The sequence below is a fragment of the Acanthochromis polyacanthus genome, chromosome 7 (genome assembly GCF_021347895.1).
Source record: "Acanthochromis polyacanthus isolate Apoly-LR-REF ecotype Palm Island chromosome 7, KAUST_Apoly_ChrSc, whole genome shotgun sequence".
In the NCBI taxonomy this organism is placed as follows: Eukaryota; Metazoa; Chordata; class Actinopteri; family Pomacentridae; genus Acanthochromis; species Acanthochromis polyacanthus.
In genome coordinates this window covers 32,243,529-32,265,839 of record NC_067119.1, presented here as the reverse complement: position 1 = coordinate 32,265,839, position 22,311 = coordinate 32,243,529, and the positions used below count along the sequence as shown (strand labels likewise).

At 41.4% G+C, this 22,311-nt stretch overlaps 1 protein-coding gene across 1 annotated transcript; it reads right to left on the bottom strand.

The window, feature by feature from the left end:
* Window positions 1-2,886: 2,886 nt before the first annotated feature.
* On the bottom strand, window positions 2,887-22,096 carry tet3 (tet methylcytosine dioxygenase 3). The gene is made up of 9 exons (XM_051950307.1): window positions 21,930-22,096; window positions 18,826-18,917; window positions 15,224-15,317; window positions 13,527-13,735; window positions 12,115-12,265; window positions 11,838-11,927; window positions 11,366-11,503; window positions 10,918-11,269; window positions 2,887-10,677 (listed from the first exon to the last, which is right to left on the bottom strand). Exons 2-9 carry the CDS (start codon window positions 18,834-18,836, stop codon window positions 8,870-8,872), a joined length of 2,853 nt encoding a protein of 950 aa, XP_051806267.1. The 5' UTR covers window positions 18,837-18,917; window positions 21,930-22,096; the 3' UTR covers window positions 2,887-8,869.
* Window positions 22,097-22,311: the final 215 nt, after the last annotated feature.

The following is a 22,311-nucleotide window of genomic DNA, read 5'->3' as shown; positions in this document are numbered from 1 at the left end:
TGCAGATGAGCTTCCCTGAGACGGTTTCTGACAGTTTGTGCAGAAATTCTTTGGTTATGCAAACCGATTGTTTCAGCAGCTGTCCGAGTGGCTGGTCTCAGATGATCTTGGAGGTGAACATGCTGGATGTGGAGGTCCTGGGCTGGTGTGGTTACACATGGTCTGCGGTTGTGAGGCTGGTTGGATGTACTGCCAAATTCTCTGAAACACCTTTGGAGACAGCTTATGGTAGAGAAATGAACATTCAATACACGAGCAACAGCTCTGGTTGACATTCCTGCTGTCAGCATGCCAATTGCACGCTCCCTCAAATCTTGCCACATCTGTGGCATTGTGCTGTGATAAAACTGCACATTTCAGAGTGGCCTTTTATTGTGGGCAGTCTAAGGCACACCTGTGCACTAATCATGGTGTCTAATCAGCATCTTGATATGGCACACCTGTGAGGTGGGATGGATTATCTCAGCAAAGGAGAAGTGCTCACTATCACAGATTTAGACAGATTTGTGAACAATATTTGAGAGAAATGGTGATATTGTGTATGTGGAAAAAGTTTTAGATCTTTGAGTTCATCTCATAAAAAATGGGAGCAAAAACAAAAGTGTTGCCTTTATATTTTTGTTGAGTGTAGTTTATAATTAAAGCAGCTTCTATAATCTCATGTAGGACAGAGAAACATTCATGTAGACAGATCTATTTTTGCTATTGATGATAACACCAGTGTTTCAAATTATTAGAGGAACTATTAACATTTTCAGACATACACTTTCTTGCAGAGTGCAATTTAATTAGTTTCTTCCAGTTATCCACAGGTAGGTTTTTAAGGCACATTATCTTATTTAAAAATAAGCAAAATCACACCATTTATGATATCCAGAAATGGTAAAATCAGAGAGAATCAACAGATTTTCAATTTTCTGACAGTTCTCAGACAAATCATGTGTAATATATATTTTAATAAAAAAATTTAATCAAACCTAAAATCATATTTAATCAAAATCACTTTATTCTCTGTTTTATTTAGAAATGCACCAAAACTAGACAGTTTTCAACAGATTCTATGGACAAAAAATAGATTTTAAAGTGTGCGCTCCTGAGTGTAACTAAAAAGTGATGTTACTCAGCTGTGACTATCAGTCATGTGGCAAAAATACTGGGACTGTTTAGTTAACTGGATTGAACTGCAGGCTGTGTTTACATGGACCAGATAGGAAAGAAAAAACTGGAAACAAATTAGAGAGATTAAGAGCTAAAAAAAAACCCACAAACTTGATCAGTAAAATAAATGCAGCATGCCTCAAAAACAGTATACGGAGGAGGAAGTTGTCAGCAAGTTTCTGAAAAATACATTCAGCATGGTAAAATATCTTTTTAAAATTGATGTCCAATCCCAACTGGGCACCTGTGGCTGGTTGGTGATTAAGTCCACTGCCCCTCCACGTGTTGAAGTGGCCTTTGGCAAGACATTTTAAGTTTTAAGTTGCTCCTGATGCCAGACGGGTAGTGTTTGATTGGAAATTGCGAAGCACTTTACACTAGGATAGGAAAGTGCTACATAATAGCAGACCATGTGTGGAGTATTGTGGTGTATGTCGAGCTTGAGGAGGCAGTAGATAGAACTACTGTATTATGTGAAGCCACAATTTTGTATTTGTAACGCCCCTGATCACTTGGAAAATTGCTGTACATGTCGATTCCACATTTTTCTGATTTTTGCAAAACAAATAGCCTAATCAAAGAAATTCAACTTTCACTTTTTCTGTTTTATAGTTGACAGCAACATAACTGTCATACTTCACAGAAGACATTTTTAGGTTCTCTCGACTTCTAGTCATGGTCATGCTGCTCCATGCTGCAGGACTTCATTGCAGTGAAAATGAGTTCCCAGTGAATAAACATGATAGAAATAAAGAAATGGCCAGAAACTGCCTTTGCACAGAGTGAACTTATAGGAGAGTACTCCCTACAAAACTACCTCAACAGCTTTCCAGCTCCTTTAAATAGATTGTTCTCTAAAAGAAAGTCCTCCAGAGTGAAGCGATTCCTTTCAATTTTCCCTTTGGCCTCTTTCTCTTGTTTATAACTCTCAGAACATTGCGGGAAAAATCCAAACCAGAAATGTCTATATTTCTTCCTGGCTTTTCACATCACTAAATTCACTCCTTGTTTGGAAAACATTGTCAGCACCTACACTGTTGTCACTCTCATGGCTTCCTTTAGCACATCTTTGTGCGACAATGCACTAAAAGAAATGTTGGCTTGATCTTGAAGCTTGGAGATGAGTTGAGGAGGGGCAGGCCTCTCAGAACCTTGATCCATGCTAAAAGCAGGGCTGTTATGCTACCACAGAGACCTTTCTGAGAATGTGGAAATATGTGGGGCTAATGGATTGAAAGGCCACCACTTCTTCCTTCGTCGTGTCCTAGATGATCTCACATCTTGTCAGCAATAACAAACAGTGATGTGAGTAGTGGTGCACTTAATCAATGGCCATACAAATCCTGCATCACGGCCTCTGTGAACCATCAAAAAATCCATTTACTGGCCCCTCTGTTTGCCCATCATCTCGGTCTCAAATGAGTGCGTGACATGCTTGCTCCTATCATCCACCTGCTCCCACCAACCAAAGCTGCTGAAAAACAGGCAGTTACTGATCAGCGCCCTATCTGGAGTTTTCAAAGCTAGTCTCTAATTACATCCTTGAGAAGAATCCAGCCTGAGGCCATCAATCATAGTGGAGGCGCAAATCATTGAAATGACTTGAGTCTCCTGCTGGAACAAAATGCATATTCTCAGAGCTCAGAGTGGCACCATCACTGCACCACTGTAATCAAAATCAGACTCAATTACAGCTTGACCAGGAAATTAAACCACTTAATAGACATGTTTCACTTCAATCTTTTTATTTATCGCGCAACATAAAACAATATTGTGGGGTTTTTACCACATACACTATGTATTCACATAATACACCATACAGCTACAAAGAGAGAGAGACTGAACAAAAACACTATTTTTTTTTACATACTGCATCCTTGACATGAAAAATAAGGAACCAAGAACAATCCTAAAACTCAAAGAGGAATGTAGCTGCCAGTTGCGTCGGTTCATTTTCATTACTTTTTTTTGTATGGGCCAGGGTCCAAGTCCAAATTTAGAGAATGTTTGTTAAAATTAGGTGTTCACAAATTTTGAAAAGTGGGCCATACACAATGAGATGCAAATGTATATCTATGTTTTTGTGTTTGACAAAATATACAAGATTTAAGAGAAAAGAGTTGGTGAGTAAAGGAAGTGCACGATTAGAAAGAGGGGGCAGCACACAGTTCATGTATTGTTCAAATATCTTAGCATTCAGTGAATGTGAACATGTACAACATACTCAAAAGATCACTTTAATAGCCTTTGGTACTTGCGCTGTACCAAATATGAAACCCAGATAACAGTCTTCATATAATATGATTCTATATCTCGTCCTAGTTTAAATGAATTCAAGTACAATATGGAATGAATATTAATAGAGAATGTAATCGACTGTTTGAGTGCCCTCCTGCCCTCAAAAAGAGATGCAAATTTGTAGCGTTGTAACAAAGGACTTCTCATAAAGTCAGCACCAGGGCAGCTTCCCATCCCATGAAACTGCTTTAATCAAAAGTATAGTTCTCTTGACATTCGAAGAGCTCAGAAAAATATCTGTGGTTATCATTTATCCCTCACTTTTTTTTTTTTTTTTTTTTTTACACAGTGAATTTCAAGGTATAGCATCATAGCACCAGCTGACCGACCCACCCCCACCCCCACCCCATCTCAGTATATCCTTGGGAGGTGGTGCCTTTCATGAGAACCGTCCACCAAACTTGTGACACATTTAAAAATTTACAAAGATGGTATCGCGTACACTGTATCTTCAGCACCCTTTCTTAGGCAAGTGTGTGTAATGTGGGCCGTGTAGGTTGACCCTGTTACTGTACTAGTCCCAACCCCTGCACCAGTCAAGCTACTGTTAGCCATGATGTGTGTGTCATTTAAATAATTATCATTACAAACTAAACATCTGGTGTCTTCTGCAGGGGCATCATGATTTTTCTGCCATGTGCTATTATGAAAGCTAGAGCAGATAATAATGGTAGATACATCTAAACAAGCAGGAAGGCAGTCTCTTACCTGATAGTCTAACACAACTGACAAAGATTGCTGGGCTATAACTCACTAAAACATCACCCACTGATTCACCACCAGACAGGCTCTGCAGCTGCCAGTGTGGTCGGACACATCCCAGCCCTCGGATGCAGTTCTACACATGAATCTAAACTCCTCAAGGACCAAATAATCAATATTAAAGGAATAGTTCAATTTTTGGAAATACCCTTATTCACATTTTGTTCAGAGTTTGATGAGACGACACACTACTTTGATGTCTCTACGCTGAATATGAAGCTACAGCTAGCAGGCAGCTTAGCTTAGCATAAAGACTGGACACAAAGTAAATTATCAAAAGTAACTAAATCTGCCTGCCAACACTTCTAAAGCTTGCTTTTAAATTTCCTACTGAAAGAGCAGTGTTTTACAGGAGTTTGTCAGCCAGATGATTTTGTTGGCTGTGAGCAGTGACTTCTTGAAAGGAACACCATGTAGACTCTTTAACACCACAGCTTAATGTGTTGAGACTTTTTTTTCAAACAGATTAAAGGGGCCATTCTATGCAACATTTAGTTTTCATTTGTTCTTGAAAATTATTATCTGTCCCTAGTGTGTCACAACAGCCACAAAATGTATTCTTTCTTATATTTCTACATAAATCAGTGCGTCTCTAAATGAGCTTTTCAGGTGTGCAGCCTGTTGTGATGTCACAGCAGGATTAGCACCGGCCCCCAGCTGGCTCCTCCTCCTTCTCCTCCTCATCTCTGCCACTCACTGAGAATCTACAGAGTAGGTTCAGAGAAAGATTTACCTACAACTCTCTTTCTGTAGAAGACATGGGCAGCAGCACCTCAGTTAGATTTAGAGCTGCAGACGCTGAAATAGCCCATATTTAAGAGGTCTAAAACACAGACATTAAAGGCATACTACAGTGAATGATCTGTGCAGGACTTGAAACCTGAAATACACATTCTTGGGATATGGGAGACTTAAATTATCTTTTTAAAATCAGGTACTAAATGACCTTGAAACAAAGTAAATACAGGGTTAATGAAGTGTTGCTATAGGTAGTCGGCCCTGTCTTTGTGCTACGCTAACTGGCTTCTGGTATACAAGTGGCAAATAAGCATATTTCCCAAAATGTCAAATTCCTTAAAATTCTCTTACTGAGAGTCAAAATCTGCTGTTGAAAACCACATCATTACAAATTTTGATATTTTTCACACCTAAATAGAAATTTCTGATCAGCATTCATTTATGAAAAAAGTTTAAGAGACAGTTTCCAATACACATCACTGTCAAACTTTTCTAAACCTCTTCAAGTCCAATATTTTGTAGAAGTGAGGTTTTAACCAGAGAACTGCAACACAAGGGGGATCCTGCATATTTCTGGACCGTGGTCAGTGAGTAAGGTGAGTGGAGTTTCAGGTTACATAATTGGGCTCATGAACTAATATTCAGAAAGTGACAGGGTTCTGTCAGCCACATGCTGACAGGGGGTACAGTACTTACGAAAGCAAAACAGCAGTGTTACTAAGCACACATTTACGCACAACACATTGGGATCAAGTGTTGTTTACTGTTGTTAAGGGCTGTCAGAGACTTCAAAATACCCCCTTGTCATTCATGGTTTAGTTACTTTCCTCACCAGTTAAATAATCTTACCTAAATAGTTTAATATTTACATTTTTTATCTCTCTCTTGAGAAAATTAAAAACAAAAAAAAAACCAAAACCAAAAACCTAAGCTTCAAGTTGTCAATAATCGGCTCTTTCTTTTTGTCATTAAAATCAAGATTAAAAGTGCTTTTATAAATCTTTTCTTCTCTATGTACAATTTGTATTAGCTATATAAAAAAGACAAAAAACAAAAACAAAAACAAAAACAATAACATCAAAGACAATCATCATCATCATCATCATCATCACCGTGTAGTAATAAATAAGATTAAAAAAGCAGGTTAAAATGAGTGTGGAGATCTAGAGCACACAAAGAGACATGCATGATTCTCTGCCCTCAGTAGCAAGTTGTGATTGTGACCAGTGTCTCTACAGCGTGAGGTAGAGAGCTGGAGACCCTCCAGATCGGTAACAGGGTCTTTCACAGATGACTAGGGCCTTGACCCAAACAACCACCCAGCAGCTGGGAGTCGGCTTCTGTCGATTTCTATTTGTAACTCAATTATATTTCAACATATGTTGCAAGTAAACCATGTGATAAAAAAACAAAACAAAAAAAACACAGCAATTCTAGCTTGAATACCAAATTATCTCTCTCTTTGGCTCTTCTCTTTTACACAATCATCCATTTGTGTCACTTTCTGACACACACACACAAAGTGAGAGATTGATTGATTCGATGTGTTTGCATTTGGTGCCGACTCCCAGCAGCGACAGTAATTTACTAAGGTTTCCCCTTATCTCTCATTATTGTTTTCTCTGTGAAAATCACTGTTAATGGGTGCACAAGAAATGCATTGAATGACTGTGCTTTCTCTGCCCTGTACAGTGTACTTTGTTTGAGACAAAACCACTCTATGCCACAATAAACTGCAAAAACTCCTCAAAAGGAACCAGTTGTTGAGCCCAAGGACAGAGCTGCAACCACATGGCGGCCACTTTGATTGGCTGGCTCCATGGTGACAAGGTGCCTGCAGAAGGACACACTTCACTCTGCTCGAAGATGACAGCACCATGCAGAGGAAGGAGTGGGCCCTTCACAGTAAATCAAGTGTAATAGGAGAGCACCAGAGTGTGTGTAGGAGCACCAAAAGTACCGCTGTTCCAACACTGTTTCCCTCTGCTCTAACCCAGGGCGGGTTTCCCAAAGGCATCGACACGTTTCATTCACATTTGTGCCACAATGGGACAAAGATCTGCCTTGATTTCCATCCATGGTCAGCAAACAAGGTGTGAGATCCCCCTCTACTGGCCATGGGTGGTTAAACCAGCAAGGCAGAGCTTTGCTGGCTTCTGAATGGATCTCAAGTGCTTGTAGGTTTGTTTGTACACACTGCTTTGAAACAGCGGTCACTGCTGCCCTCTAGAGTTTACACTGGGAAGTGCTCACCCCTACTTGAATGTTGTAGGAAGATAGAGTGCCACCTGCTCCATCTCTGTGTGATAATTGCAGATCTGGGTTAAATGGCATTTGCAAATAAAATGACTTATTTGTTTCCTTTGTGAGGTACCAGACACCACAACCACAGTTTCCCCTGCAGCAAAACATGAAAAACAAGGGAAAGCATTTGCTGAATAATCCATGCTACCTTTCCTTGCGCAACACATTTTCTGCCTCCATCTCTGAACACAACATATCCCGTCACTCTGGTACCCCACCTCAGACAAAACAAAAAATATATACTTGCAAATACTACTTGAGCCAAATTTGGCTTAGAGCACCTAAATACAGCAACAAGTGCCATGAAGAGTAGCGGAATGAAAATCGGTCAGAGCCGGAAGCTGAGCACCAGTCGAAAGCTGGAGGGGTGTGGAAGAGTAGGAGGAGCGCATCATCAAACCATAAGACAAGCAGCAGTGTTTTCTCTCAGTGTGGTTTAAATGCAGCTGTTATCACCCTGGACATCATTTTCTTAATGTTTGCATCATGACAATTGGTTTCGTTTGTAGGCTTGTAAACTGCTAACTACTGCACTTCTGCTCTGTCCAAAGAAAGTCATATTCTTGTTTCCAATTGAAGAGATTTTTTCTGTCTACTTAGCCACATAAAAAAGGTATGAAGGATTACATCAATGCATTACGTCTGATCATCTGACATGCATGCTACTGCTTTGACAGTTAGCTTTAGTAAATTCTCATCTTTCCTTCCATCTTTCGCTTTTTGACATTTGTGTAGACAATGTTCATAATATATAACAGTAGTTAGAAGTCAGACTGTGTGTTGTGTAATAGACAATAATGATGCTGGTAGAAAATTTGAACACAGTCCTCATGATGGCCAAAACAAAAGAATATAAATATAATAAAGCCCAAGTAAATATAATTAGAATGATCCTTCAGAGGGCCTAAAGTGGTTTTTATAAAGTTTGAGACATCTGTAAATTGTCAATACAGAAATAGATATCTATTCCAAGTCGTTTTTGTATACAGCTATGATTCTGATTATTGTAACACTGATTTGTTGTCTTATCAGGCAGATAATGGCTCCTCCTCCAAGTACAGCTTAAAGATCGACAAGAACAAAGAAAATCAAACAAAAAAAGGGTACACGTTTTCCAAACATGGAAAAAGCAACTGTCTGAGTATGTCAGACTCAGACTGATTGATTTAAAAAAATATATAACCAAAAACAATCACCTCATTAATAATAACATTAATGAAAACAGCAATAATAAAAAACAAACAAGTCTTCATTATAATAATACCTGTAATAACAACATTGACAGTAACAATAGCAATCATAATAATATTGATAACAATAGCAATAATTAGAATCATTAAAATTCTATAAACAAGAAAAAGCAATGGAGTTCCTCTCCAGGGAAGAGAGAGGAAGAGCACCACAGGCAGTGTGTCTGAAGCCCAAACCACTGCCTGACATGAGGTAAAAACAATAAAAATGTCCCCTCCTCCCAGTGGACCGTGGAGGGGGGCAGGATGGAGAGATGCCAGACTGCGGGCGGCTGAGAGACATTCATCCTGCTCATTGCTCTCTCCAGCCCTCCACTGCACCACTCTGTAGCTATCAGTCTGTCTGTGTCTGTCTGGCCTCAGACAAAGTGGCTGTAGGGTCCAGTGAGGCGGGTGAAGGCATAGGGAGACACAGTAACCATAGAGGTGGTGTTGAATGTGGGGGCTACCCGTGTCACTGGCCCCTCCTTCTTGTCTTTAGATTGTCCAGGTCCTGGACTGGCACCTGCCACTGTAGCCCCCCATTTGCGTTTCTTCCCGAGCGTTTTGATGTCATCCTGGGAGAGACCAAGGAGAGCTGCCTCCTGCTGCCTCTGCAGCGCTCGCTCTGCCAGCAGCTTCATTTTGGCCTCCCACAGAGCCAGGCCATGCATGGGCTGGTTGAGGTTCTTGTGCTGGTAGAAGACCAGGGAGATGCGGGTGGGGTGGGAGCGATCAGGCTTTTTGAGTGGAGTTGTAGCATGTAGTTCCCGACGGGCACATTCAATCAGGATGGAGCCATGAGCTGGTGCTACTGCTACACCACCAATGTTGGGATCCAGGAAGTTGTGCTCGCTGTCAGACCACACCTCATCCTCATCTTCTTCACGGTGCTTGGTGCTCTCAGTGTCACTCTCAGCTTGACTGGGGTCCCAACAGGCCTGATTTGACTGCTGTAGGGCATCTGGGAAGAGGCGCCCCTCAGGGGCAGGGGAAGGAGTGCTGCCTGCTACTGAACCACCACAAGACTTCCAGGCCTTTTCTTGAAGCCCAAGGGGAGTGGAACATCGACTTTCACCAGTCTTGGACCAGATCTTATCGGGGTACGCTCCTGCAGGATTGCTGTGCTTCAAAACAGGACTGTATGCTGCAGGCCCCATTGCCCAAGCATTCGGCTGAGGACTAGGAGCAGGGCTGGCCCAGTGTCTGGGAGTGCCTGGCCGGGGGGTGCCTGGGCCTGAGGTGCCTGGCTGTGGGGTAACTGAGCGTGAGTGACAGCTGACAGGCTGCAATGGACCTGTGTGAGGGGTGCTTGGCCGGGGGGTAGCAGGACGTGGGGAGCCTTGGTGTATGTTAGCCTGGAGCGCTGTGCCTTGGTGAGGGGACGGAGATGGAGAAGGAGGTACCTGGACTGAAGGTGATGGAGATGGGGAGACCATCGTGGGGTTTGAACCCGGGTAGGATGTCCACTGCTGGGGGTAAGGAGAGGGCTGCCTCTGCTGAGAATGCTGGTGAAATTGCTGTTTGTCCGGGTTAAACGATGAGGCCTCAGGACTTTGTTTGCGGTTTAGATGCCCATCCCAGGTGGTAGGAATAATACTTCCATTAAGCTTGTGTCCTGGCCAGGCCACAGGTTGAGGGGTGATTCTCCCTGTGTTGACACCAGACTGGCTCGGCAATGTGCCCTCATAGACTGGAACATCCATAGGCTCCTGTTTGATGATTGGAGTGCCTCTGTTGGAGGGCTCAGAGGAGACAGAGGAAGGACGGGACTGGTTGTAGTCTGCAGACTGGGTGTAAGTGCTGTGGTTTGGCTGGCTGGTTTGCTCCGGGTGGCTGGGGCAGGACTGGGCCAGTTTGGCCTGAAGGCTCTGAACATCAGGCTTCTTGTCTACCTGGACGACTTTAGAGCCATTGCGACCCTCGTAGGTCCTCAGTTTAGGGGGGAAAAGTGCATTGGGCGGGAAGTTATAGTAACCATAGGGCATAGTGGGCAGACTGGGGTGGTAAGCCTTTACTGCTTCAGGTGCAGAGGGCTGGCCAGTTGGGGGGAGGCCTCCCCTTGCATAGTAGGCAGGGTGTGAATAGATGTTACTGAATGGGTCTGCTGCCTGCACGGGGTATCCATCTACTGATCCGTTAAAGGGTTCCGTCTTGATGTTGGGCTTCACTTCTTGTTTTATAATTGCTGGTTGTTTGAAACAAACGACAGGTAAGTTACAAACTTAACAAGTGCTTTTTTCAATGCATTTTAGTTTTTAATAAGAAATTTAATATGAGAAATAATTGTTGTTTGCTACACACTGGTTGCAATACAGGGTTAAGATCAAGAATTTTATCGTAAATGCCTTATGATGTGGACACCTGTTTAACATAATCAGTGAGCATTATGTGGGACAAAAACATGAACAAAGCAATAATAACTAACCTTTATTGCCTTGGGGTTGAGGGGAACTGGTGATGCAGACACTCTTGACAACCATTTTCTCCGGCGTCTCCCCTGCCTGCTGCATGAGTTTACTTTTCTTCTTCTCTGAGGCGGCCTTCTTAGCCTCCAGTCGGCGCTGTCGGCAGGACTTGGCAGGTTCGGGCAACTTGCGTACCTCACGACGGAAAGCCTGAAGCACCTGGATAGCACCTGTTTGCATCTTGAGGCGCTGGGCCTCTGCACTGCCAAACTCATCAGCCAGGGATATTGTGTAAAGAGGCAACACATGGAGCTGCTCATCCTCAGGGATTTCCCCCACCACACGGTTATCCTCCTTCGTTAAAGTACACACCTACCGCAGAGAAATATCAACTCATTTCATTTATCTAATTAAGAACAGAATATCCTTTATGAAATACAAATTTTATCTGATGATGAGAGATCTTACCACTGTGCAACCATTGTAGAGGTTGTGCTGGTCCTTGTGAGCGTGGGCGCAGAAGTCCATGCAAGCAGTGACTCCAGAGAATGGACGACCTTCTTTCAAGCCCAGTCTGCATTCTGGAGCTCTGTGTTCTGTCTGGCACTGAGGTAGAAGACAGAGAAAATTTTAAACCAAGGAAGGAACTTAAATTTAAATTTCCCAGCACTCTTAGAATACAGCACTTCACAGGTATGACAATTCATGCTGTGATATTAGCCTAGGTTTCAGTCAGTCTCTGCCAGCAGATTAATTTCTGCCTCCTCTTTTTGCTAGGGATTTATCATTATGTGACAGCTACTGCCTTGACAGTCTTGTACAGAGTAGTATATGCTGTTTGTCAGAAAAATGACAAGTGGAGTTGGTAGCATCAGGTCGTTACTGTGCAAAGACCTGTACAGTAAATGTACACTGATGAAAATTTGTCTGTACAACAAACCTGGTTACTGTAAGCCTGTGGAGCCAGACGCTTGTACAAAGGAGCCACCTCAGTTGCCAGATTCTGGAAGTTATCCCTGAGTTTTTCCTCCTAATAAGCAAAAAACATGAATCGCCGGTCAGAACAAAACACAGTAACAGAGCAATTAAATGGCACCATAAAATTACTAGAAGCTTCAGAGACTAAACTCTAAGACAAAAGAAATTTTAAAAATTAGTTTATTGCATTAATACATTGCTGTATGCTGTAAAACAGGTGGTAGTGACGTGATGAGTACCTCTTCAGGGCGATCTCCTTGTAACCTGAACTTGCGCGGCATTTTGCTTCTGGCGTACTTACAGCCATTAAAGTACATGCTCCAGGAACACCCAAAGGAGAAGGAAGCACCACAACTTTCAGGGTCCTTGCCTTGACAGGCACAGGTACGACTGCAGGGGGAGACAGTGAGCACACCATCAGCTTCATTATAAGTGATGTGTACCCTGTGCACACTTTACATCATGAATAAACCATATGTAGGAGAAACATCAGTGAGACAATTTGGCCAGTGTTTCATTTGAAGCTGATACAGACTAACACGGTTTTACACATAGGCTGCTTCAAGGACTTCAAGGAGAAATCCTGACTGATTTTCTCATCCCAGGTGGTGGATGGTTCTTATACTTAAAGCACCACAAACAAGGCTGTGTTGATATTTATTTCTGAACAATTATGAGAGTGAAAAGTGACATGCATAATATCAAACAGTGTGTACACATCTGGTGATGAAGATGCAGTATTATTCTGTGTGCGTGCACAAACCATTTGTCTTAAAGTATACAGAATACACAAGTATACAAAAATATTCCATTACAAATGAAACCCCTGTATCAAAAATCCTGTGTAAGTAAAAATACATATGTATTAGCAAAAAATACAGATAAAATAAAAGTCCTGGTTTGCTCCCGCAGATTGATATATCAATATGCATTAGATTAATGAGGCATTAGTTGCTCTTGGACTGTTGTTGTTTGACATTTCAACACTTATTGAAATGAAATCGTCAGAGAAGTTTAAAGGGAAAAACTCACTGTTTGCTGGAGCTGTCAGCAATTCACAGACATCTGAAATGTGACCCTGACTAAATTCTTTTTAAAAGAGCCCAAAAATGTTGAAAACGACTGGTTTAATCTATACCTATGCTTTGTATTTCAAAGACATGCTACATTATCTATTGTGTAAAATCTTCATTTTCAAAGTAACTAAAGCTGTCAGATAAATGTAGTGCACTACAAAGTACAATAATTACTTCTGAAATGTGGTGGAGCATAAGTCTAAAGTAGCCCAAAATAAAAAAATACTCAAGTAAACTACAAGTATTTCAAAAGTGTACTCAAAGGAGTTTTTCCATCACTACCAAAAATTAAGCTTTATGCCTCAGAATTTCCTAAACTTTTCAATGTACTGCCCTCACAAATGATAAAACCATGGATCCTCACAAAACAAACATACTTTTATCATGTTTTACTGAGGAATGTTTTAGGGATGAAAGTAAAAAGCACAACTTTGAAAATTGCTTTTCAAGTGATGCACAGTGTGATGCAGAGAAAAAGAAACAAGCGCAATTTTTCAAAAACTGCTTGTTGTTTGCACATTCACAAACTTGTTTGTGAGAAAACCGTTGTCAAAAAACACCTATGGGCTACTCACTCATCATTGAGGCCACAGCGTCGGCTGGTGGGGTTGCCATATTTGGTGAGGGTGTCACTGAGTTCGCTGTACAGCTTGTCAGCCAGGCCCCTTGGGACACCTTCCCAGGCCATAATGAGGATAATGATGACAGCGTTGGCACAGTGGTGGCCTGCACGATGACGCACCACACACAGCAGCTTCTCTGTCTCGCTGCTCCGACGGATCACCTGACAGGAAACAAAGATTACAATAAGTTTTGCTTTCACGTTCTCACAAAGTTTCACTTTAAAAGTTGCATATAACTTAAATAAAACATCAGTTATACGCTAAAATGCAGAGAAACTTACTATTTAACTTTGTAGTTACTACGTTTGTCCAGCAGATGTCCAGCACACATAAATGGTTTTAATATATTGACACATTAAGACACAGTTGATGGTTACACTGTATTTTGGTAAGATATTTAATACCTGCACTGAAATCTAGCCTTCTTTGGTGACCAAATATTAATCTAATCTTCTTATGATTCTACTGATTAAATTATGCCGAAGAGCCAACTTGTATTACATATACAGGTATTTATAAAGATAAATATATTTCTATATATGCATGCCTGCTCCCACAAATTGCCTCGCTCTGTCTCAACATAAACACACATTCACAGTCATCCTCCCTCAGTCAGACGGCTGTTTTGAACCCATAAAGTCATTAGCAGAATGTGTCAGGGGTGGCACGGGGGGGGGGGGGGGGGGGGGGGGGAGGCTGGGCAGTTGTTACAGAGTGAGACCTCCTACTGATTTGCTCACTGGGGATGACAAACTCGCCTGTGTGTCTCCCCAGGACCCCTCATTATACACAAACACACACACAGCATAAATCTGTTGCTGATTGGCTGTCATTGTTGACAGGTGGAACAACCATTCAAAAACACCTTTCTCTCTTTTTCATCCCCTCATTTGATCACAATCAGACACTGACTGGGATGTTGACTGATTGTCACAAATGCTTGAAAGTTTTTTAAAAGAAGTGAATTGTTCTTTTAACCCTCTGGAACTCAAAACCCACCGGCAGGTTTTAAATATATGCTGCTTTTAGACACCACAAGTCAGAGACAGAAACTGTCAAAGCATTGAGAATGATGAGGCTTCTTTGAACTACTAAGCCATGTAGGTTTAAAATTGCGATATTTTACAAAATCCCTATCTTGTTTAAATGTCCCTTAAAAATTTACCAGATAGTGGAACTCCAATCAGAATCTGTAAAAAATGAAAACATATGCACTAAGAACCCATGACTGACTCAGCTCTGACCAAAAGTCACATGACAACAATTTAGGGATAAAATAAAAAATAAAAAAAAGTAGTAAAAATGTAGACAGTATGTAGACTGACCATTCTTATCCTGTTTGGAGAAAGGCTGCCCTAATTAAATTCAGATTTTTAACTTTTTGTAAAATAAACAATCAAACAGATTTTATATTTTTCCTTTTTAATGATGTATGGCACTATAATTTTGTGATGTTGCATAGAAAATGTCTTGAGTTCTCTCTATTTTAGCTATGATTGTGCTGTTTTCAGAAGTGCAGGATTTTATATTGTAGTGAAAAATTACTCAAGGCTATTCCTCATCATCCCATTGCAGTCAGTTATGTTGAAAGTTGCCTCAGCTTTTTTGAAACTTTGTCCACATAATGGATGTAATGTTATGCTACTTACCCACTTAGCAATAGGACATCCATGTGAGCTTTTTCCCTCTTTGCCTGTGTACACCACCTTCTCAATACGAATGGCATCTCCCTTCTCACCATACCTTCACAGACAGAGAGAGACAATTTCGTTTATTGCACATCCACTTAAGCAGTTGGTGTTTGCAGTCAGAATGGCGTATTGTCCTGATGTCTGACTTTAGCGCCTGACACACCGACTGGACATTCAAATGTCCTACATTTAAACAGAGACTGTAGTATTCATTGTGTGTAGTGCCCTAAGGGCCACTGAGCCAACCTCAAAGAAATGATGCAGACAAAAGCTGACATTGCATTCATTTCTTGTGGTCTCACGTGTTCTGTTAAAAGGTCAATTTGAAGACACCACAAAAACTACACCTGACAGTCAGTTGACAACAGACAAGGTTGTGCATTCTGTGCCTGTATTCCCAACTAAAGCCAGCCAGTATTTCCATGCTCTTAATATGTCCAATTGGCTTTTTTACCAATTTCGTGAGCTGACCAAACTAAAAGCTCTGATTAAACATGTTCAGTCGACCAAATGGTTGCTCATAATTACTGCCAATGGTACCATATTGCAAAAACTATGGACACCACATGGCTATTCAAAAACAATTGAACAGCACCCCATCATCTGAATCAGAGTTGGAATAGGAGATACAATCCTGTCATTGAGACGATAATCAAAGATTTCTTTTTGTCACGACTGACTTCATCAACAGCGTTTCTTATTTTTTAAGCAAACTCTTCCTTTTGTGTGTCCTGCTTTAAACATATAGTATATGTCAATCCTGTCAAAGACAGGCCTATTTCAGCAACTCAGTTAGGGAAGTGTATGTTCACAAGGCTCTGCTGAGATTCACACAAACACGGCAGAATAAACCAGAACCCACCAGCCTGTACACAATGCCAGTCGACAGGGTCTTCTCTTGGAGATATTTCTGTGCTGGTGTTCATGGCATGCGACTGCATTTGCCTTTTATTTGTTTATGTGTGTTTGTGTGTGTGTCCTAGTCTTAACTGTGCATGTGTGTATTTCAGCAGGTCTATTGGTTGATGTTTAGGGGGAGGGAGGGGTCAGAGGTTGCACTGGGGTGCGGGTAGGTCATCAGAAATTGTCAGATGTCCGCTCATGCCTCATATCAAGGCTCCTGCCCGCTTGATACCTGCCATTGTGAAAACTTCAGCCCTGAGCAGATTTGGCGTGACAGTGCACACAAGGGGCTCCTGCTGAATAGGAATCAACCCGAGGTGGCTGAGAAATTGGGTGGGATTGAGCTCTGTCACTGCAGGGGTGGCTTGCAGGGGTCAGAGGGGGGTCAAAGGTCAGCTAAGGACTATAGGGTCTTAACAGCTTACGTCATCTCTCAAACAACAAAAGTGCTCTTCGCCCAAACATCCCCCCTCACTCACTAAACCTGTGCTCTCTGGCTACTAATACATTGTTGGTCCTACAGAAATCCATGCTTTTTGTCACTAGCAGCCAAATGTGTGCCTCTTTGCAATGTCCAGTACTGTTAGTATGAAGCAGAACACAGTGAGAGATCTTGTTACAAAGGTTACTACACAGTACAGAAAGCACATTTGCAATGAGGAGTGACAATATGAAAAATATTTTTTCATTCAACCCTACAAACAGCAGATCAGTGTTATGTTTTAGTAAAACAACCCAACAACAATATCATTATAGAGGCTGCAGTTGCGCTGGCTATTACAGTTTTTCTCAATTGCTAAAATACTAAACTCTATTGTCTGAACCAAATTCTCAGTTGCCTGAACCCACTTATTGAATCAGTCACTCTTTTGGCAAAACCATAAGCCCTTTTCACCTGTTTAGACACATCCTGTCAACACATTGTCATTGTGATGCACCTGTGTTGCAAAATGGTGAGCACTGGTGAGCAAAAGTCAAACACAGTTAAAGCTCAGGCGTCACCGGTTGAACACAACAACTCAAAATTGATCACACTTGTGGCTAATGATGTGAGGGTACATATAAGCCAAAGCACTGGTTTGTGAGGCACTACAATGGATAGAAATCTAAGAAGAGGAGCATGGATACGGCATGCCAGGGGTTTTTTCCCCCGTTGCCTGGTCAGAGAAAATTCTGCTTCACAAGCGCTGGTAAAATTACAGAACGTGTACATGACTGACTTTTCCCTCTGTTTTGTGTGTGTTTGTTCCAGAGAGTTTTTCAGTTGGATTTTGATGATACACATAAATACATCTGGGACAATGTTAGTTTTCATAGAGGACTATTGATTTGGGAATGGTTCAATATGAACCCTCAAGTCATTGTGATTTTTCTGCCTCCATATTCTTCCTTTCTGGATCCTATAGAAGTCTTCTGTACATGGAGGTGGAAGGTTTATGAGCAGCAGCCATCAATGGTCTTGACATGTTGTGATGTTTCTGTTGATGCATGTTAGGGATGGATCAGACACACTAGGTCCTTCTTTCCAGAGAAAATGTGGCCTGTGATGTAGATGAAGTCCTGTGGCCTGACCCAGTACGGAGAAATGATGCTGTGGCAGAGTAATGCACTTCTTTTCTTTGTACTTCATTTGTATATTTTTGTGCTTTATTTTTACTTACAAGTGCTACATGTAAATGCACAGGATTTCTGTTTTTTTGCAAATTCTTTTTTCTATGTACAAGTGTTACAAATGCCCAGGTATTTTTGTTTTGCAACATGCATTTAGCCTAAATAACCATTTATTTCTACCGCTTCATGTCCAGAGCATTGTGTTTTCCTTTTTTCGATGTAGTGTTTAGTGACTACTCAGTAGAGTATTTAATTTTGATTGACTTGAGGCATGATTTGACAGCAAAGTTCAGTTTTGAGCACAGATTGAACTGTTTTGGGGTGAAAGTTTGGTTTTGCAAGAAGAGTCAGAGGTTTTGTGAATGTAGCTTGAAAATTGGGTTTTGTGTTCACAGTTTAGGGAAAAGGAGAGCAGCTTTCCAGAAATGTGTCTTAGCAATCGAGAAAAACTCTAAAACTACGAGCAAGAGCTTTTCTTTGGTCAGTCTTTTTATCATCAAGATTACTGATACATTGCAGACAAAGTAAGATTGGAGTCCTGATTAATAACGTTAAATGCTATCCTTTGTTTTCTTTATACAACCAAAATACATTGATTTAATCTTCAGTTTGATTGTGAGATTATTTGTTTAATTTTAGGTTTCAAACATATTGAGTTCAGATTTTATGTACATTATTTGCAAGCAAAAGGGTACCCATTTGTATTCTTGCCCTTCTTTCTTTCTCTGTAATTTGATATCCATCCTTCTTCCTTCCTTATTCCTCCCATTCGCTGTTGTCATCTGCTGTTACTCCTGTGCTTTTTGCTCTGAGTGTGATACGCTTATGATGCTGATATTTCCTTTTCCTCCTACTGGATTCTGGGTCACAGATTCCCTAAGGACAAAATGTGAGGAGGAGGGAAAGTGGAGAGACAGGAGAAGGAGGAGGGAGCAGCTGGGAAAGCAAGAGCATGTGGGAGGAAGAGAAGAGAAGAGAAGAGAAGAGAAGAGAAGAGAAGAGAAGAGAAGAGAAGAGAAGAGAAGAGAAGAGAAGAATGGGCACACCTTGTCTCCATCAGGCTTCGTATAGAGGCTACAGTAGGTCCAGATCCCAGGTGATTGTAGTAAGGGCCTTCATCTTTCTCCAGGATTTGCTCTTGAAAAGGAGACAGTACAGAGTGAGGAAACCACACTAAACCGGTACCCGAAAAATCCAAATAACACATTTAATTGTAGACTGCTATGACAATCATTGTGTATTACTGCAATTATTGTTTGCTGTGTTTCTCCTTAAGTCGCTTGTCAGTTTGTATAAGAAGTATATTTAAACATTGCTTGTCTATTAAAAACTTTACTCTTCTACACTTATAGTGAATTTTGTGGATGGATCAATGGATCAAATGTCTATGTCTGAACTCCAAATGTACCAGTCCCTAGAGATAGTCTCATTTGAAGCTAATTTGTGTCTCTCTCAAATAGTGAACAGTAAAAGTCCCCTGACTTCAGTAGAATGAAGCCTGACTCTACATGTCATCATGTCTTACTTGTTGCAGTTTTGTAAAAGGTCAAAGGCATGCACTTCGATGTATTTAGAGTCAAAATTAGAGACATCCTCTTTGCAGTTGAGGTCACATGATCCATGAGAAGCGTGAGAATGTACAACAGATTGCAACATCCAGTTCACACCAACACACATGAACACACAGATCTTCTACAAGGCCAGACAGTGGGCTGTGTCCGTAGGGTGTGGTCTGCTGGGAGCCACTTTGTAAAGCAGAAGCTCTTGGAGGTAGTAATGGATGAATCAGTCTTTAGGAGTGTTGTGAGGGAGTCAGGGTGTGTCTGTGTGCATGCTGCGCACATCTGTTTCTGTTGTGTATGAGAATGTGAGTGTATCTGACCATTGTCCTACACGTATCTGTGGTTATAAACCACATCCTGTGACTTCAGTGCTAATCTTTGTATATGATTGCCTACACTGAATGAAAATCTCTAATGTATGTTGCACTTCCTAGCTCTGGAACAGCTTACTATGTGTTTTAAAACGGGAATGTCTGAGAACTAATACTATGTTGTTCTTGCTTCTGTATCACACTTCCATATCACACCTCTCATAGAACACTCTCTGGATAACAACATTAGCTAAATGCATTAAATGGTACACACAACCAGCAGATTATCTGAAATGTGGACATTCACTCAGTGATGTGTGTCTCTTTCAGAGGCTCTATGAGGTCACATTCCCCTGCTGGTGCAGGGAGTCACCAGGGTGTGGCTCATAGTAGGAAGTGGAGTAATCATACTAAATTCTTGTGTGCAAAGTGTGTGTGTGTGTGTGTGTGTGTGTGTGTGTGTGTGTGTGTGTGTGTGTGTGTGTGTGTGTGTGTGTGTGTGTGTGTGTACTTGTTTCTGCTATACCGGTGGGACTTTGACCTGACTATTTGCTATAAAGGTGGGGACTTGTCTTACGGTGGGGACCTAAAATGAGGTCCCCACGGGTGGCAACACCGTTTTCTTGGCCATATTGTTGTTAATAAAAATGTAAAAGTGCAAAAACGTTTGTTTAGGGTTAGGCATTGATTTGGTGATGGTTAAGGTTAGGGTTAGGGTAAGGGTTAGGAGTTAGATATGAATGGGAGTCAATGGTAAGTCCCCACCGGTATAGAAAAACAAACTTGTGTGTGTGTGTGTGTGTGTGTGTGTGTGTGTGTGTGTGTGTGTTCTTGTACTTGCTACATGGTGAGTACCATTTTCTGCATTTAACTATCAAAGTGAGGACATTTTTACAAAGTGAGGACATTTTGGCCGGTCCTCACTTTGAAACAGCCATGTTTGAGGGTGAAGACTTGTTTTTAGAGAACAGGTATGAATTGAGGTTTGGTTAGGGTTAGGGTAAGGATTAGGGTTAGGCAATCAATTGTGATGGTTAAGGTTAGGGTAAGGCTCAAGGAATGCATTACGCCTATGGATGTCCTCACTAAGATAGAAGTACAAACATGTGTGTGTGTGTATGCGGATCATGGCTGTATACTATATGTGTATGTGCTGTAGACAGTCTCATTCTAGTGCAGTTATATTCTATAGGGGACTGATAAGACAGTGAGTAACCAGGCTCTACTGTGAAGGCTTGTTGTGTGCTGGTCTTTACTCTAGTAACAACACACAGTTAGCAAGTGTTTTCCGTGCAGCTGCTCTTCCCTGCTGTGCACCCTTTTTGATGGTGAGGGACAACACAGGCCTATGAACCAAGCCTTAGCCCTTCACAAATCTACAGTTAACACATCTCTCTGAGAACAGACTTTTATTATGACGTTATTGCATCAAGTTAATGAACTATTACCCAGGGCAGCTACAGCAGCAGTATTCTGATTTACCTGGTCAATAATTAATGACTTAATGAACAGAGACAGTATATATAATAATAAGTTTGTGTTTCTAATGGCAAACTCATTTTGACTAACTCCATCCACGGGTAAGGCTAGCAAAAATATATTTTTCTCATATATTTTAAAAATGTACTGTATAATAAGATCTATAATTATACATTTCTACTGTAGGACCACTTATTTTGATGTAAATAAATAATCAAAGTAGGATGCTATCCAAACTATGAGACTGAACCCCTTTCTAACAAAGCTTGCGTTCTGCTTGCCTGCCAGACCCAAACCCACACAAAAGGCTCCTTCTGCCACCACTGCTATTGTTCCTGCCTGCTGCCTTCATTGCCTCACACTGTCGCAGTCTGGATGGTCATAGTCCCACACCCTGGCAACACATACATTCTTTGGCACACTAAACAAGCATCCAGAGAAGATGCAGACTGAAAGACCTTACAATGGATCTGTGTAGATAGGTAAGTAAAGCACTACCAGTGACCACATTATAGATTAGCTCAATGGGTAGAACAAAACATAACAGCTTCCAGATTTATAAAATGCTTCCAGAAAGAGTATGCCAAAATATGCATGCCCCATGCCACCGTAAAGTCCTTCAGAAAAAAACAACCTTTACTCTTTTTGTCCAGAATGAACCACTTTCTCCATGTTTTAAGTGTTATGGTAGATGTTTGAACAGTACTGTATATGTGTCAGAAAAGTGCCACTGCACTTTGTGGATAAACAACAATCTGTACAAACATAAAAAAAAGCCACAGTGATGCACAGACTTCCCACGCAGGTACAGGTGGGGAACTCTGCTTGCAGATCCTTTGAAGGAGTATCCAGCAAATTCTTGGTGCGAGCTGTCCAGGTAGCGCAAAGGAGACTCTAGGAACCTTTCAGTGATGGAGGAGGACGGCAGACTGTCCTTAGTCGGTGTGTCTTCCTCAGAATAGCATGTTGTATGCACAGAACTGCCTATATCGCCCGAGGCTTCAATCTTCATTGCGTTAGGCAGCGGGGAACATGGCATGCTGAATGTATTCTCCAACACTCTAGGACTTGATTGCTGCTTGTCCGAATGGCCTCTGGTGGAGGTGCAGAGAAGCAGGAAAAAGCCGCGTCCCTTCCATGCTGCTTTCTCATTACGGCTTTCGGTTGGGTGTTCGGCTCA

What these genes read in the sequence shown, in the direction of transcription:
- tet3 (XM_051950307.1), bottom strand. An exon ending in CACAGGCTTACAGTAACCAG is followed by an intron (nt 11,504 to 11,837) that starts GTTTGTTGTACA and finishes CTTCTACCTCAG; the next exon opens with TGCCAGACAGAACACAGAGC. An exon ending in TCTACAATGGTTGCACAGTG is followed by an intron (nt 11,270 to 11,365) that starts GTAAGATCTCTC and finishes TCTCTGCGGTAG; the next exon opens with GTGTGTACTTTAACGAAGGA.